At 35.5% G+C, this 18,215-nt stretch overlaps 1 protein-coding gene across 4 annotated transcripts in view; it reads right to left on the reverse strand.

The window, feature by feature from the left end:
• Window positions 1-18,215, reverse strand: part of ATRNL1 (attractin like 1) — a 740,103-nt gene that overhangs the window by 696,168 nt on the left and 25,720 nt on the right. For all 4 annotated transcript variants that reach the window (XM_070260546.1, XM_005602549.4, XM_070260536.1 and 1 more), the window contains exons 2-5: window positions 13,050-13,133; window positions 11,759-11,872; window positions 7,097-7,225; window positions 5,249-5,457 (exon numbers count right to left, since the gene is read on the reverse strand). In XM_070260546.1, coding sequence (XP_070116647.1) covers window positions 5,249-5,457; window positions 7,097-7,225; window positions 11,759-11,872; window positions 13,050-13,133 — 536 coding nt within the window. The remainder of the gene's footprint in view (window positions 1-5,248; window positions 5,458-7,096; window positions 7,226-11,758; window positions 11,873-13,049; window positions 13,134-18,215) is intronic.

Consider the following 18,215-nt stretch of genomic DNA (forward strand, 5'->3'; position numbering starts at 1 on the left):
TGTACCTAAGATAGGAGCACCAAAATATATAAAGCAATTATCAACAGACCTAAAGGGAGAGACTGACATCAATGCAATAACAGCAGAGGACTTTAATACAGGCATACCTCGGAGATATTGCAGGTTCAGTTACAGACCACCACAACAATGCAAATATCGCAATAAAGCAAGTCACACAAATTTTTTGGTTTCCCAGTGTTTACACTATACTGTAGTATATTAAGTGTGCAATAGAATTATATCTTTAAAAAACCATGTATATACCTTAATTAAAAAATCCTTCATTGCTAAAAAATGCTAACCATCCACTGAGCCTTCAGAAAGTCATGATCTTTTTGCTGGTTAAAGGTCTTGTAAAAAACACATATCTGCAAAGCAGAAAAAAGTGAGCTATGACTATACCCCACTTACATCAATAGATAGATCATCCAGGCAGAAAGTCAACAAGCAAACATCAGCCTTAAATGAAACATTATATGGATGGACTGAACAGATTTATATAGAACATTCCACCCAAAAACAGCAGAATACACATTCTTCTCAAATGCACATGAAACATTCTCAAGGATAGACCTCAATACTGAGAAACAAAGCAAGTCTCAATACATTTAAGAAGACTGAAATCATATCAAGCATCACTTCTGACCATGACAATATGAAACTAGAAATCAACTGCAAGAAGAAAGGTGAAAAAGTAAAAAATACGTGGAGATTAAATAACATGCTACTGAACAACTACTGGATCAAAGAAGAAATAAAAAAATACCTGGAGACAAATGAAAATGAAAACACAACATACCAAAATCTCTGAGATGCAGCTAAGGCAGTACTAAGAGGGCAGTTTATAGCAATACAGGCCTACCTCAAGAAACAAGAAATATCTCAAATAAACAATCTAATACTACACTTGAAGGAACTAGAAAAAGAACAACAACTGAAGCCCAAAGTCAGCTGAAGGAAGGAAATAATAAAAACCAGAGTGGAAATACTTTAAAAGACAAAAGAAAAGATCAATAAAACTAAGAGCTGGTTCATTGAAAAGATAAACCAAATTGACAAACTTTTAGTGAGACCCACTAACAAAAAAGGAAAGGCAGCTCAAATAAATAAAACCAAAAATGAAAGAGGAGAAATTACAATGAATACCATAGAAATACAAAGGATTATAAGAAAATACCATAAAAAGCTATACACCAACAAATTGGATAACCTAGAAGAAAGGGATAAACTCTTAGAGTCAAACAACCTTCAAAAATTGAATCAAGAAGAAATAGAGCATCTGAATAGACTGATCACTAAAACCTCCCCAAAAACAAAAGTCCAGGAACAGACAGTTTCTTTGGTGAATTCTAGTAAACACTGAAAGAAGATTTAATACCTATCCTGGGAAAACTCTTCCCAAAAATTCAAGAGGAGGGGATACTGCCTAATTCATTTTACAAGGTCAACATTACCCTGATACCAAAACCAGACAAGAACAACACAAAAAAAAGAAAATTAAAGGCCAATATTGCTGATGAACAAAGATGCAAAAATCCTCAACAAAATATTAGCAAACCGGAAACAACAATACATTAAAAGGATCACACACCACGATCAAGTGGGATTTATTCCAGGGATGCAAGGATGCTACAACATGGACAAATCAATCAACAGGATACACTACATTAACGAAATGAAGGATAAAAACCATATGATCATCTCAATAGATGCAGAGAAAGCATTTGACAAGATTCAGCATTCATTTATGACAAAAATTCTCAATAAAATGGGTATAGAAGTAAAGTACCTCAACACAATAAAGGCCATGAATGACAAACCCACAGCTAACATTATACTCAACAGTGAAACACTGAAAGCTATTCTTCTAAGAACAGGAACAAGACAAGGATTCCCACCTTTGCCACTATTACTTAACACAGTATTAGAAGTCTCAGCCAGAAGAATTAAGCAAGAAAAAGAAATAAAAGGAATCCAAATTGGAAAGGAAGAAGCAAAATCATCACTATTTGCGGATGATGTGATTTTATATAAAGAAAATCCCAAAGTACCCACCAAAAAACTATTAGGAATAGTAAATGAATACAATAAAGTTACAAGATACAAAATCAACATGGAAAAATCAGTTGCATTTCTGTACACTAACAATGAACTCACAATAGGAAAAATCAAGAAAACAATCACATTTACAAACAAAAAAAAAGAAGAAAATACTTGGGAATAAACATAGTTAAAATGTCCATATTACCTAAAGCAACCTACAGATTCAATGCAATCCCACTCAGAATCCAAGTGATATTCTTCACAGAAATAGGACAAAGAATCCTAAAATTTATCTGGAACAACAAAAGACCTCAAATAGTCATAACAATCCTGAGGAAAAAAACAAAGTTGGAGGTATCATACTCCCTGAATTCAAATTATACAATAAAGCTATAGCAAGCAAAACAGCATGGTACTTGCAGAAAAACAGACCTACAGATCAATGCAACAGAAGGGAAACCCCAGAAACAAAACCAGACATCAACGGACAGCTGATCTTTGACAGAGGAGCCAAGAACTCCAAGAACATAAAACAGAGAAAGGAAAGTCTCTTCAATAAGTGGTATTAGGAAAACTGGACAGCCACAGGTAAAACAATGAAAGTAAAGCATTATCTTACACCCCATACAAAAATTAACTCAAAATGGATTACAGACTTGAATGTAAGACTTGAAACAATAAAACTCTCAGAAGAAAACACAGGCTGTACACTCTTTGACACTGGTCTTAGAAGTATCTTTTTGAATACCATGTCTACTCAGGCAAGGGAAACATAAGAAAAAATAAACAAATGGGACTACCTCAGATTAAAAATCTTCTGCACAGCAAAGGAAACCATTAGCAAAATGAAAAGACAACCCATCAACTGGGAGAAAATATTTGCAATCACAATCTAACAAGGGGTTAATTTCCAAAATATATAAAGAACTCATACAACAAAAAAATGAACAACGTGATCAAAACAGGCAGAGGATATGAACAGACATTTTTCCAAAGAAGACATACAGATGGCTAACAGGCACATGAAAAGATGTTCAACATCCCAATTATTAGGGGAATGCAAATGAAAACTACAATGAGATGTTACCTCACACCAGGCAGAATGGCTAAAATTAACAAGACAAGAAATAAGTGTTGGAGAGGATGTGGATAAAACGGAACCCTCATACACTGCTGGTGGGAATACAAACTGGTGCAGCCACTATGGAAAACAGTATGGAGATTCCTCAGGAAATTAAGAATAGATCTACCATATGATCCAGCTATTCCACTGCTGAGTATTTATCCAAAGAACATGAAATCAATAATTCAAAGGGATTTATACATCCCTATGTTCATCACAGCATTATTCATAGTAGCTAAGACATGAAAGTAACTCAAATGCCTATCAACAGATGAATGGATAAGGAAGATTGGTGTGGGTGGGTGGGTGTGTGGGTATATATAAGTATATACATATATATATATGTATGCATACATATACAATGGAATACTACTCAGCCATAAAAAAGACAAAATCATGCCATTTACAACAACATTGATGGACCTTGAGGGTATGACATTAAGCAAAATAAGTCAGACAGAGAAAGATAAATATCTATGACTTCACTCATATGTGCAAGACAGAAAAAACAACAACAAACACATAGATACAGAGAACAGATCAGTGGTTACTAGAGGGGAAAGGGTATGGGGAAAGGGCTAAAAGGGTAGAGGAGGACAGCTGTTTGGTGACAGATAGGAACCAGACTTTTGGCAGCGAACACAATGTAGTGTATACAGAAGTCGAAATAAATGATGTATACCCGAAATTTATATAATGTTATAAACCAATGTCACCTCAATAAGAATAAAAGAGAGAAAAACACTGTTTGTATAAGCTAAACTTCTATTTCTCATGCTTTAATTTAAATATATTCTTGGTGTACCTGTCTCTCCCTAGAAAAAGACATTACTTTAGTTTCAAGACTGAAATGAAAAAAAATGATATCTCAAGGCTCTTTTTAGAGGAAAAAAGTTCATGAATTATTAAAATATGCACTTAACAAAATACATGCCCCTATAGTTAAAGAACATTGAGAAATTTGTATCTGTCATTATCATAACTGGTGAGCAAATTAATTCAATAAGAAATCACTGGTATTTTTTGTGGCTGGAGTAACTAACTCATTTTAATGAGATAACATGGGTTTAAGATGGGCATAATTTATACAAAATCTAAAATAATTCCTCTAAATAAGTACCCAGCATACTCAGTATCGTTTTCTTTAAAAGGCTTCTCAAGCATGATAAATACAACCACACGAGGAGCAAATTCTCTTTGCTTTCTACTTAGATGGTCTGATAGGTGCTGTTGGTACTATTACTACACTGTATATACACACAATTCTGTAACTTTAGATCACGTATTTCTTGAGTCAAGTTCCCTCTATCAACAGGATTAATATGTTGGCACAAAGTAAGCCCTTAACATGTAAATATAATTAGCACAAAGTAAGCTCTGGATGGGTAAGTATATGGATAACTAGATCTATCTTCATTTAATTCCACAATGACAAAATTTAGGATTTTACACCCGAATACTTAAGTAAGATAAAATTCTCCAATGTGGTCTAAAATCGATCTTTAATGACAGATATTCATAGAAGTTTTTAGAATTCTTCCACAGGAATCTCACTTTTGCAATAAGCAGCTGAAATATTTTAGCTTGCTTTAAATATTTTTTAAAATATTCTATGTACTTTTAAAAATAGCCACAAGAGGTCAGTCTTTCCTAAGGAATAAGCTTAATATACTGCATGCAGTATCTTACAAGATAAGCATCTATTTTTACAAAATACTATTTATGTTATCCATTATAAACCAAATTTGAATGCTAAATATACAACGTGCTAGATTCAGTCACGTCATTAAATCTTTGGGGAGTCAACAAAAAATTACAGAAGACCATAATGATCATCTACCTACAATTAACAAAGAGCTTCATATACAATTTCACTTGATTCTCAAAACAGCATGTAGACAAAACCTTTACAAATTCTACTTGTGAAGAAACAAACTATTAAGAAGTTGATTATTAATCTGAACATGCTAAAAATAAATATATGGTATTTGGGTGTGCAAACTATAGCAAAACAATAAGTGGAGAAACTGTATTAATCTACTAGATATACGAATCAATGTGTCAAAAGCCACACATGCTTACCTTGCCAACTGTCATTGCAGACACAGAGTTTTTCTCCTGTTAGGTCACAGTAACCATGATCCGGACTGCCACAATTGGCTTTACAGTAAGGAATATCACAAGCTTCACCCTTCCAGTATTTATCACATTCACAATATACTTGACTTGGAACAGAGATACTAGTTGTACACTTTCCATGACCAGAGCAATTGTTAGGACAAGAATTGATTCTGTAAAATATAATTCATACATATTCAAATTCAAGATAACTAAAAAAGAATTTTTTGGTTGCTATTTCGTAAACTGTGTAATTTTTTTTTTTTTAAGATTGGCACCTGAGCTAACATCTGTTGCCAATCTTTTTTTTCCCTTCTTCTTCTCCCCAAAGCCCCCCAGTACATAGTTGTATATTCTAGTTGTAGATCCTTCTGGCTTTGCTATGTGGGACACCGCCTCAGCATGGCCTGATGAGCAGTGCCATGTCTGTGCCCAGGACCCGAACCCGTGAAACCCTGGGCCGCTGAAGCAGAGAGCACAAACTTAACCACTAGGCCATGGGGCCGGCCCCTAAACTGTGTAATTTTTATGTTGAGTCTTATGTGCTTCATTTAACACAATTTCACAATGTGACTTCAATTCTTTACTCTGTAACCTTTTGCTCCTAATGCAATTCAGTTATATTTATTTGCTATTGGCCTTAGTTCATTCAATGAGTTTACTTTGCTACCAAGACTCCAAACTGCCAAGGACTACACACTCAACATCTGCAGGATGTCTACAGTTCCGAGCACAAGGTTTTGTAAAGACTTAAGTATTCAAATGCTCTGAATATATATTTTACAGAAAAAAATTAAATTCATGCTGAAACAACATGAGAAGTCAAGATTATAACTTAGTTATATAATATTTAAATAGCATACCATCACCTATACACTGTTACAGAAGAAAAAATATGTTCACCAAATTTTATTTTACAGCCCTTTAACAGATTATATTCTACTACATATTTATTCTCCCTTGTGTACATACTTGAAATAAATAAATCTTACAATAAATTGCTAATTCAAGGGTATTTAGAATATTTTATTCCTGGTGAAAAATTCTCTGGTTACCACTTTCTAAATTTCTGAAGAAAGAGGAAAAAAATATATATCAAGTTCCTCTGTGCCATTCCTGTGAAAGCACTTCTGGCTACTTCACTTCACCCTTGGACTCGCAGATATAAAAATTGATACAAAGCAACAGGTGCATAATAGATTCTCCATAAATATTATTTTTCTAATTTTAGAGGAGACAGTGGTATAGCCACTTACCTTCTCTCCTAAGCCTCAATTTCCTCATGGGAAAACTACCCACTTGACAGAATTGTTGTAAAGATAATTAAACAACGTAATGTACAGAAAGCATCCAGTACCACGCAGTCCAGTCCCTGGAATACAGAAGGACCACGGAAACGTAGCTCTCTTACCCCTCTCTTCAGATCAGGAGTAAAATATCTTGGAGCACAGAAAGGCAGAGGAGAGCCCCCTGCAATCCCACACGCCTGCTGCTACCAGTAAAGTGACACTAGTTTGTATTTGTTTACTAAATCGTTTACCAACAATTTTAAATTCTGTAATTAATTTTCAACCAAACTTAACTTGCTACCATAAAGTCTTGAGACTTAGAAATTATCCTAATAAAAGCTTAGACAGTAGTTAGAGGCATATTATTAAGACTTTATGTCACTTAGGAAAAGATCCTGTCTATTTTGAAATTTAACACACTAGCCTGCTCCTTGTATATAAGACATTTATAAAAACAAACAAGAAACTCTTTTAAGTCAAATTATAAGAATCATTACAATATGAAATATAAAAAAACACTTACGAATAAAAAATGTTGAAACCAGTTAGATTATATGCAGCATCACTAAAAAAATGTAACAGTGCATAGCCAGATGTTGTAACAACTTCAGGCACAGTCTCATTTCCCCTTATTTCAGGGACTATCAAACCACTGCAAGAGAGCAGAATTGGACACTGTGTATATCAACATACATACGACTGTTCGTCACATAAAACTTACCCAAAAATATCCATAAGAATCACTAAGTATCTATATTAGAACAGGCAACTAGGAGGAGAATAAATCTAAATCAAGTTCCTAGCCACTTCTCACCCAATTAGCTCCACGACCGCTGGCAACAGGCTAACATCTGCTCTCGCGCCAACACACTCCTCCTGCTTCCCACCATCTGGACTGCAATGTCCCATTTCTCCCTTCCTCCTGCTGTCCACCCTGTTATAATGCTACAGGATGGTCTTTTATTTAACTCACATATAAACCTTCACTTAAAGCCACCTTGATAATCCAACAAGCGACCTTATAGCTTTACTTTTTTCCACTGATTGCAAATTCTGATGAAGCTACAAGGAACACTCCACACCAGGAAGGAACTATAGTGACATTCTAGTTGAACCCGTACACTTGCAATACACTAATCTAGATGGTTTAGGTCATCTACAAATACATACTTTTATATTTCTTTAAAATTAGGCATACTTAAACAAATTTTATTAATATATAACTACTCCAAAAGACAATATTACTCACTTAAGCCTACTCATTCATGGGGAAAAATTACGTATCTTCACTTACTTATACCATACTATCCTAAGTCGGTGAAAATACACAATATGAGAAAGAAAAGAAGCTGTTAACAATAAATTACATTACTCAAATAGTCAGTTCCTTTAGACACTGTTAAACTTACGTTTAGGCACCACCAGGAACTGAACTCCCTCATTCAAATCATATTTGACAGAACAAAATGAAATATCATAGCCAAATAATTTATTTTGCAAATACATTCTGAAAAGCCAACAAATTAAAAAGTAATCAACTCTTGATGCTTTAATAATTATTACTACATCCACTAGCTTATGTTTGTGAAGGAACAAAAGATTTTAAAAGGAGACTACATATTCAATTGTATAATTTACATAGAATTCAAATTCTGTAATACCAGTCTTAGTTATACATATTTATTTTTCACTGTAGTGAGATTACACCAAAATGAGTACATTGCTAAAACCAATATTCCCAGTCTTTATAATAGATATAGTTAATGTCTCTGAAACAGATAAAAAGAATATGTTTGTTTGCTTGGTTGGTTGTTTAAAAGTGTTTTAAAAGCAATAAATGAAAGAGGGCTTCCATTTCTTGCATAACACACCAAGCAATCTGGACCAACCAACCCCCCCACTGAAGTCAACCAGTCAATACGACAAATTGTATAAAAACAAAAAAATCAGCTTGAAGGTACTGGAGAACTAAGAAGACGGTGAGCCCAGGCATTGGGGCCATTTCTTCTTACGGGAATTTGCTGATTTCAAAGCTGGGGCTGAGGTTTGAAGGGCTAAGAAACTGAGTTGCCTACAGAGTTAGGAAAACAAAAAGTGGAACCCAAGGCTGTCATTTTCACCTGGGACCCCAAAGACTAGGAGTAAAAGTGAACTAGTAAAAGACTGCCCCTCCAGGGGACTGCACTATGGCATGGGTGTGAATCATCTGAATTAGGATTCAGTTGACTGTAGACTACTAGTGTACCCAGGCCCTCTCTGTAGGAATACAGTATGTTTCTAAGCCTCAAATTATTACTACATATGATTTTACAAACGTGATGTCCAGCACATGATTGTCCAGTACACAATAAAATTTTTTAAAAAAACACTTCTCCATTCCAATCAGTTCTCCATATTCTACAAAGTCTTGCCTACAGAATAAAGTCCAGTTTCTTTAGTGTGGTATACAAAAAAGCATACTACAGTGTTTAAGGGATTATAAAAACTGGGCTCATATTCTGACTCTATCACTTCCTAGCTCTGATAGTTTATGCTAATAAGGTGACTCATGGCAGGTCCCCAGATAGTTGAAGCTATTGAGATGACTCAGGATGGAAGCTGACCATACCAGAAAGACCAACCGTGTGCTTAGAGGGTTGGGGCTTTAACCACAAGAAATCAACCTGACTTGCAGAGAGAGGAGAGGGGTAGAAATTGAGTTTGACCTTGTGGCCAATGATTCAATTAATCATGCCTACACAACAAAACCCCAATAAAAACTCTGGACATCTGTAGTTCAGGTGAGCTTCCTGGATGGTGATACACATGGATGTGCTGGGAGGGTAACAGGCCCTGAGGACACAGAAGCCTTTTTGTGATCCTCCCAGACCTCACCCTAAACGTCTCTTCATTTGGCTGGTCCTGATGTTTATCCTTTATAATAAAACTATAATCAGAAGTACAGTCCTTCCTGAGTTCTGTGAGTCATTCTAGCAAATTACTGAACCTGAGGGGGTAGTGGGCACCCCTGAATTTGTAGCCAGCTGGTCAAAAGTGTTGGTGGCCTGAGGATCCCTAAACTTGTAGCTGATCTGACATGAGGGCAGTCTTGTGGAGGACTGTGGAGTTAACCTCTGAAGTTTGGCCCAGCTCCAGGTAGTTGGTGTCTGAAGTCATTGCAATAGCCTATATCTTATTCCTTACTGCATCTTCCAGGCTTATGATAGTCTCTGGAATTAAGTAGGTTATCAAATGTTTGCTGAATTATACAACTGGAATAATTCAAACATTTAAATTCTGAATTCTTAGCAAGATTAAGTGCAAACAGTATAGGCTTTTAAATCAAGAGACTGTCAAGTTCTAATCCTGGCTCTACCGTCTATTAGAAGTAAAACAGGGGCCGGCCCCATGGCCAAACGGTTAAGTTTGTGCGCGCTGCTTCAGCGGCCCAGGGTTTCGCTGGTTCAAATCCTGGGCGCGGACATGGCACTGCTGGTCAGGCCACGGTGAGGTGGCGTCCCACATGCCACAACTAGAAGGACCTAGAACTAAAATACACATAACTATGTATTGGGGGGATTTGGGGAGAAATAGCAGGAAAAAAAAAAGAAGTAAAACAATTTCTCTGAGTCTCAATTTTCTCAACTGTAAAATGGGGATAGTATTTCTTCCACAAGATCCTTGTGAGAATTAAATGACATTTAAACTGCCTAGTACAGCGCTTAGCATCAAGTGGATATTCAATAAACATGAGTTTTCCATCTCCCTCAGGATACCTAACAGGAACACTTGCTAATGAAAAGTCACTGCTTCCAACTTCACAGTCATATACTAAATCCCATCCTGCTAATTATCTTAGAAAAGTTTCCTTTAGCATCAAGAAAGGGTTGGTAAGAGTGTTAATGGATCACCGTTAATTAATGCAAAGTCATTATAACTGTAGAAACACAAAAGAAAAGGCACACATCTAAACAACGGCCAGTCAATAGTGTCATAAAAATAGAGGAATGATAGCAGAGTGATACCTAAACTGCTAAAAATAAACGTATGAACCCAGGACCTTATCTAATTGTTGCAACGAATTATCTTACAACATAATTATTCAGAAGGCTCTTCTCCATGTTCTGTCCACTGTCCTTAGATGAAGGGGCTACTCGTGGCTACCTTTTAGATAATTGTCAAACAACTCAAAAATTAAGTCCTAAAACGATCTTGAGCAATAGCAATATTGCAGAATAAGTGTCTAAGCTCCCAAGGAATCACTTTGAAATAGTCATTCAGAAATACAAGTCCTCACATGTCTGTCCAAAAAAATAATAGTTCACACGCCTGTTAAACAGAATATTTGTGACATAAATAGTAAAAAGAAAAAATGAAATAAAAGATTTTGAAGGCAATAATAAGCTTTTACCTATATTTAAATTTTTAACAATGACAGAACATAGAAGAGATGCTATGCAAATAACAAAAGAAAGAAATAATGTAATGAATAACTCTGGTCAACAATTATGTTAGTTAAATTGTACACAAAATCTACACTATATGTTCATGACTTTTTCTATGTCTAATATATTCTCTTCTATTCATAAAATATTTTATAATAATTTGTATGTACATAGAAAAATTTTCAAGTTGATACTGAAAATGCTGTGATTTTAAAATTGTCCGACTACCTGACTACTAACAATAAAATATCTGAAGTAACCAAAATTCCCTAATTTTAGGAACTGATAGAAATACCTTCTTTATTAAACCATCACATATAGCATAACCTAAACTTTTTTTTACAGAATTTAAAATTTTATTTCTCTAAACTAAAAACACAACTATAAAAAATATATATCTATTTATTTCTTTGCTACGTAGAACTCACACTAATATATCCAAATAGTTCTGAAAACATATTCAAATCACTTTAAAATAATAAACTATATACAGTAAGAATAAAGGATATTTATTAAGAAATCTACGTTTCTGATACAGTACTTCTTTATCTTTGCTGCATCAATATTTACATTATTATATATCCACATAAGTTGACAGTCAGAGTATACAACATAGTATTGGCACCATCATTGAAATTTAACCATCAATATCTATGCTAAATTTATATTGAAGTACAGATCAGTATATATTTAAAATTAATAAATTATAGTCACTTTTCTACAAGTGACTATAAGTTCATCAAGTAAACACAACTACTTACCTAAGCACAGCTATTAAAGGTGCATATATTGAATCTCCATCATAAACATACATATGATCCCAGCTACATTCTGTAGCAAAATGATTGAATCTTAATCTTAACACTGCATTGGGACTGAAAAAAAATTAAAATATTTTAAAATTAATATCTAATACACAAGGCACAGTCTGAAGAAATTTTAGACATAGCATTTTTATTAAAAACCTATTTACAGATAATTTTGCTATAAATCCTTAAGTCACCAGTGGAAAAGACTGATTAAGTAGTCATATCTAATTTGTAAAAATGACATGAAACTTCAAAATCTATTAACAGGCCATATGTTTGTATTATCATTTTCTAAAAATTTAGTCAATACGAAATGTTCTATGTCTTGACTAAGGTGGAGGTTACACAGATTGTATACATTATTGAAACCTTATTGAACTGTTAATGTTAATTAACAGTTAACTGAACCCATAATGTTAAATATGGGTGCATTTTATTATAAGCAAATGGTACTTGAGTAAAATTGATCTTTAAAATTCAACACTGATGGAGCAACTATTCTTATTTCTATAGAATCCTTAACTAGAGACACTAATAAGGTCTTCAAATTTTAACTGAAATCTCTCAATATGATATACTATTAAGAAATGAACAAAATGAGACCATAAGTGCACAGGGAATTAATAACTTTTAAGTACTAAAAAGCTTTTAAAATAACCAAAAAAAAAAAAATCCTTTCCAAATACACTCTTTAAAAATCATAAAATGGCTCAAACAAATTCATATCAATTCATTTATGATCCATTCATAATATGTTTAAATAGACAAATTCAGTCTTAAGCCCCAATTATCGAAAAATACCTCTAAACCAATAATTAACTCTCTTCTACAAAATGTTCTTTTTTTTAACACCCTTAGAACTAAAATGCTGAATAGTACGAACCAATGGCATAATTCAGCATGAAATATTTTTATACATTCTACGGAGTCTTCAAATTCCATAACAAGATGTTCAAAACAAGCCAAAAATGCCTACTTGATTTAATGCCATAGTAACATAACTCAAAAATAAAATATATCTAAAAATTAAACTATTACCACAGTGAACGGCTGCTGTAATTTATATTAAAGCTGATATCTATAAGCTGCAAATAAAAACATATCGTGAATAATGTTTTCCAATAATAAGCAATTGAATAATCTATATAACTACGAAGTTGTTATATTTTAGTGCTTTAACACTGATATAACACCTTCTTTATCATTTCAGAATAAAATAATTTAACCCAAATTGTATACTTACTAGCCTTCAATTAGCCATGTACATTTAGTTTTATACTTATAGTTAATTGGACCATCAGTTAAATATCCAGAAGGTTCTGTTAACCTAGAAAACAGAATCATGAAAATAATTACCTTAAAGAAACTTTAAGACATATAGTAGCATAAGAAAATTTAAGATATTAAACGAAAGGAATAGGATGTAGCAATTTCCACAAGGGAGAATTTATTTGCAACTTAGGAAAACTTTCAAATTGCCATCTCTCTCTATACATCTCAAAAGAACCTTCTTTGGGATCTTTAAATCTTGAAATATTATAACGGTTTCATTTCACATAGTGGAAAAACACACTGAAAGACTGAACATTGCACTGATGGGTTCACTGTTGATGCTTAAAACAGATTAAGTTACATTTCCTCTGCACAAAAATTACATGAAGGCAAAAGAAGGAAGATCGAATGCACTTTGAAAGATGCAGATCTATGGAACAGCGCAAGAGTATAGGTACATAGCACTTTGGGGAGTTACACTGTTAACTGTATTTGTTTTTCACGCACCAGAATTGCTAAGGCAGCTGTTACCAGACACTACTGAGTTCAGCTACCTGTTTTTATTATCATTTTCTCTGTCTACTTTATTCCTAGTCCAAGAACTCAATCAATTTTAAAGATAGGGTAAATCAAAGGTTTTATAATTATCTTCTATTTTAAACATAACAAAGAAAAAGAGGGGCTGGCTCAGTGGCGTAGTGGTTAAGTTTGCGTGCTCCACTTCAGCAGCCCAGGGTTCACAGGTTCAGATCCTGGGCATGGACCTAGCACGGCTCAAGTCACACTGTGGTGACATCCCATATAAAACAGAAGAAGACTGGCACAGATGTTAGCTCAGCAACAATCTTCCTCAAGCAAAAAGAGGAAGATCGGCAACAGATGTTAGCTCAGGGCCAATCTTCCTCACACACAAAAAAAGATATTTAGGAAAAACTTCAGATTTTCAGAATTTAAAAATATTTAAAACAAGAACCCAATGCTACTTCATTTTGTTCTCCTTTAGCCCAATTATTTTATCAACAAGAGATCATATTTTAAATAATTAAAATATTTAAATAATTAAAATATCTTCCCATCTAGCCTTTATATATTTATATATACATACACACACACAGATCAGGGCTTATCAGTCTTTATATATTCACATATCCATACACTTGTGTATATATACACACATACATATACAGGTATATATACATACATATACACACAGATATCAGGGTCATTATCTAGTTTTCAACAAAATTAAATCTTCCTTATACTTTAGAGTCTTCAAAACATTAAGGAAAAAAGTTTCAATTACCTAAATCAGTGTTGACAGAAAGGGCAGTCAGCATGAAAGTTATTTGTAAGTCTTTCATAATCCCTACAAATTACTTTGGGAAATAAAGGGGCTAATTCATGCTTGGAAAAGTTTCTAAAGAGCAACAGACAAATTCCAATGTTCTCAAATTAACGTAATTTAATAAACTGAGCGTTTTCTATGTGTCAGGCACTACTGTAAGCGCATAATGTGTTATCTCATTTAAAAATCTCAAAAAACCTATGAGATAGTAAGTAATTCTTAACCCCACATTACAGATTAGAAAACTGAAGCACAGTTAAAATAACAAGTTAAACAACTTGTCCTGATTTTTCATTTCCAATCACACCGGATGAAGTAATTCAGACAAACCTCCACTGAAGACAACTCAAAAAGCTAAAGAATAATTTTAAAATCTTAAAAGCCTTATAAGTAATAAAATGGTAAGATCTACCAAACCGAGATCCAGAAGTTGCAAATTCTTTAAGAGGAGCCAGGCATTCAGAGCTACTTTTGCTCCGGAGAAATTTGTCTATTTAGAAGACAGGCCAAAAGCAAAAAGGCTGAGAATGCTTTTGGCAGCCTCAGGGGTGGGCGACAAAAGTTGGAGGCAATGGCCCACAAAAGGCAGAGGCTCAAATAAACAACACGAGGCTTTGATTTGGGACCCAGTGACTTGCTATTACCGTCAGGATGTACCAGAAGTAAACCAGCCCTTACGTGGACTGCAGTCTAGCTACGAGTAGTCTGAGTGGCAGAAAACCCTAGGACTTACAACCGGCCAAGGTGATACTAGAAATACTGGTATGCCAAAGCTCCTGACAGATGATACAAAAATAACCTCTAAAGAAAGATAACATTATCCCAGGCCTCAAGTTATTTCTACCAATAATTTCTCAAATAAAATGTCTAGCATGATCAAGATAATTAGGCATCTGAAGATACACGACAACAAAATAAGAGCCAACAGACAATGGGGAAACCTGAAGATGCTCCAATTATGGAGATTATCAGATGTGTCCTATAAAAGGAATATAATTTCCTAAGTTCAAAAAGACAAGATTTAAAATTTTGGCAGTCAATTTAAAACTGTAAAAAGTAACAGAGCGTATTTGAAAAAAATAATGGGAAATTCTAATACTGAAGACTACCATAATCAAAATTAAGAATTTGACTCCAATGAGCTGAGATTCTAGCTGAGGGCAGGGGAAATACAGAACAGGGAGTAGAAAAACGAAACCACGAATACCAATTATGGTCTTGTAACAAACTGTAACAACAGGGATCATAATAGCTTTGCATAATTTCTACTTGTTGTTATATGTACATCTTCTCTGTCCTTCACATTTTTATTATATATACAAGTTGTTGTAAGCTAACTTTACAATTCGGACTTTAGATAATGGAATATCCGGTATGACTGTGACTGAATATAAAGAATAATTAATATAACCAATGACAGATACAATGACTCTTGGAACTGTGTGTTTCCTCATTTTGGACAAAGGGTGAGACTTCCTCACTTGGAAGAAGTGTATCTTCTTAGGTAGAAATACAGTGTTGTTTGCTGGTTGGGGAGTTCACACGTGTTCAGAAGGAAGCATACAGAAGCTGAATAACAAAGGGTAGACTATGCCCAGTTATCCATGGCCTCCCACCTCAAAATTCCCACTGTTTGCCTACTCTGTGAAAATGGATCTGGGCCCTTTAAATATTTTTTTCTTTGCCACATGGCATCATGCTAAGCTGGCTCGCTTTGTCTTTGTCGGTAGAGTGCACTGGAGCAACTGCAGGAGAAAAGAGTTTTGCCTCCGAGTTCCAAAGTACTCACTCAACAAGCTCCTGCAGCTTGTCGGCTTCTCCAGCACTAGGCTCCTACAGTACATGATGGCCAGCAGCACCCAGCCACCAACAGCTTCCTCCAGCACTTCCCCTCAGGGAATTTTGCAGCAGAGTGCCTCCAGTGAGACGCTGTCCCACGAATCCCTTTCCCCAGCATCCTATGAGGTAATCACAGCAAGTTCCAAGGGCAGATGTCAAGCAAGTTCCGCTTTGCGGCATTACAGCACCTTTTCTGCCTTTCAGTAAGCCACAGGCACGGCCTCCCAACAAGGTCTGGATCTCAGGCCAGGAGGCAGGCGCTCTTTACTTAAGTGCTCTGTCTCAGCCATAAGGATAGTAGTGGCTGCTCCTTATAGCTACTATTGCTATATTCTCCTGCATTCTCTTTACTTCTTACTAGGCAATTTCTCATTACTTCAATCCCTGTTACGGTCAATAATTCCGACGTTAAACTTTTCCTATTAAAATTACTATGTGATTCTCTTTCCTGATTGGATGCAAACCAATCAATAATAATCAAGGATATGCAAAATAAAATCAGAATAATATACCCAATATGCACCTAACAGAATGGCTAAAATTAAAAAGACTGACAATACCAAATATTGGCAAGGATGTGGAGAAAAAGAATTCTTATAGGAATAAATCAGTACAACAACTTTAGCAAATAATTTGGTATTATCTTGCATAGCTGAAAATAGACATGTCTTACGTAGTAGCCAACAGCCTCGGTGCTAGACCCATATGCTCTCAGACCCCCTTACCGCTTCCATACACTCCAGCCTGATTTCCTCAGGCCAGCAAGTGCATCTTTGTTGAATGGCTCTCCTCTGGTTGCTGGAACCCACTGTTCCTGCACGTACGATGGGCTGAAAGTGCCTGTGAATCAACATCCACCCAGGGGCAGCCCTTAGCGAATGAATGATTTGGTTTAAAACATGTAAATACCCCAAGCTTCCTTACCTCTTTGCTGGGATAATAATGAAGCACATTTTCTTCCCCAGCACTTCTCTGTGTGATTAATCTCCATTCACCCATTGTGGTGGCTGACTTGATAACATACCTCCTATTGGCTCCTTCTCTTCTCTCTATCACTTCTGTCAGTGTCCCTGTACCTCCCCAATACACTACATGTGCTCAATTCTTGTCTCAGGATCTGCTTCAGGGTGGTAGAAGAGAGGGTGACCAAACTAACAGTTAGCATCAGGAAGCAGAACTTCAGGATGGGATTCTGGGGTTGGACCACTCACTGGCCAGATGGCAACAAGAGCCACGCTAAGGGCAGTAGACAGAGTGGTCATAACCCATAGCATGCTACAGCAGCACGATGACTAAGACTTTCACTCGAGGTGAACTGAGCTGGGATACCAGTGGAAGGTGATGCACTAATGCAATAGGCATATGCAATATCTCTAGCATTTGAGAAGTATTATATTATAATACTTATTATAGAGAGTGTGGAATTAGTTGCTTGCTGTTAAAAGCCTGTGATATGCTGAAGGAAGAAAACTGCAGCAGAGTGCCTCTAGTGAGACACCTCCCCATGAAGAGCTTTCCCCAACATCCTATAAGACTCGGTTCACCAACCGCCAATTTTAGATATAGCGCAAGAGCCAGGAGACTCTGTAACATTTAAAGAGACTCTCTACTCCTAAAGCCAGAGGGTAGATCAGGATGATAAATGGGCCCAGGACCAGACTGTGAGAGGAGCAGAACTACAGAAAAAGTTTAGCCCTGACAAGACCTCAGTGCTAAAGATGGTGCCCCTAAAAGGAGGTGAAACCCTGATACCCAGGACGGTGCCATCTGGGTAGATGCACTTGAGAACCTTGAACCCCCAGATTTTTTTAATCCTTTCAGCCTCAAAAGGCTTTTAGAAGCCAGGGTTGACAGCGAGAAAATTTCCACCCACTTTAAACGGCTACTTGTTCTTAAGCCATAGCAACAAGTAACACCAGAACTGAATTAAATCAATTCACGCAATCAATGACA

The sequence above is a fragment of the Equus caballus genome, chromosome 1, assembly GCF_041296265.1.
Source record: "Equus caballus isolate H_3958 breed thoroughbred chromosome 1, TB-T2T, whole genome shotgun sequence".
NCBI lineage: Eukaryota > Metazoa > Chordata > Mammalia > Perissodactyla > Equidae > Equus > Equus caballus.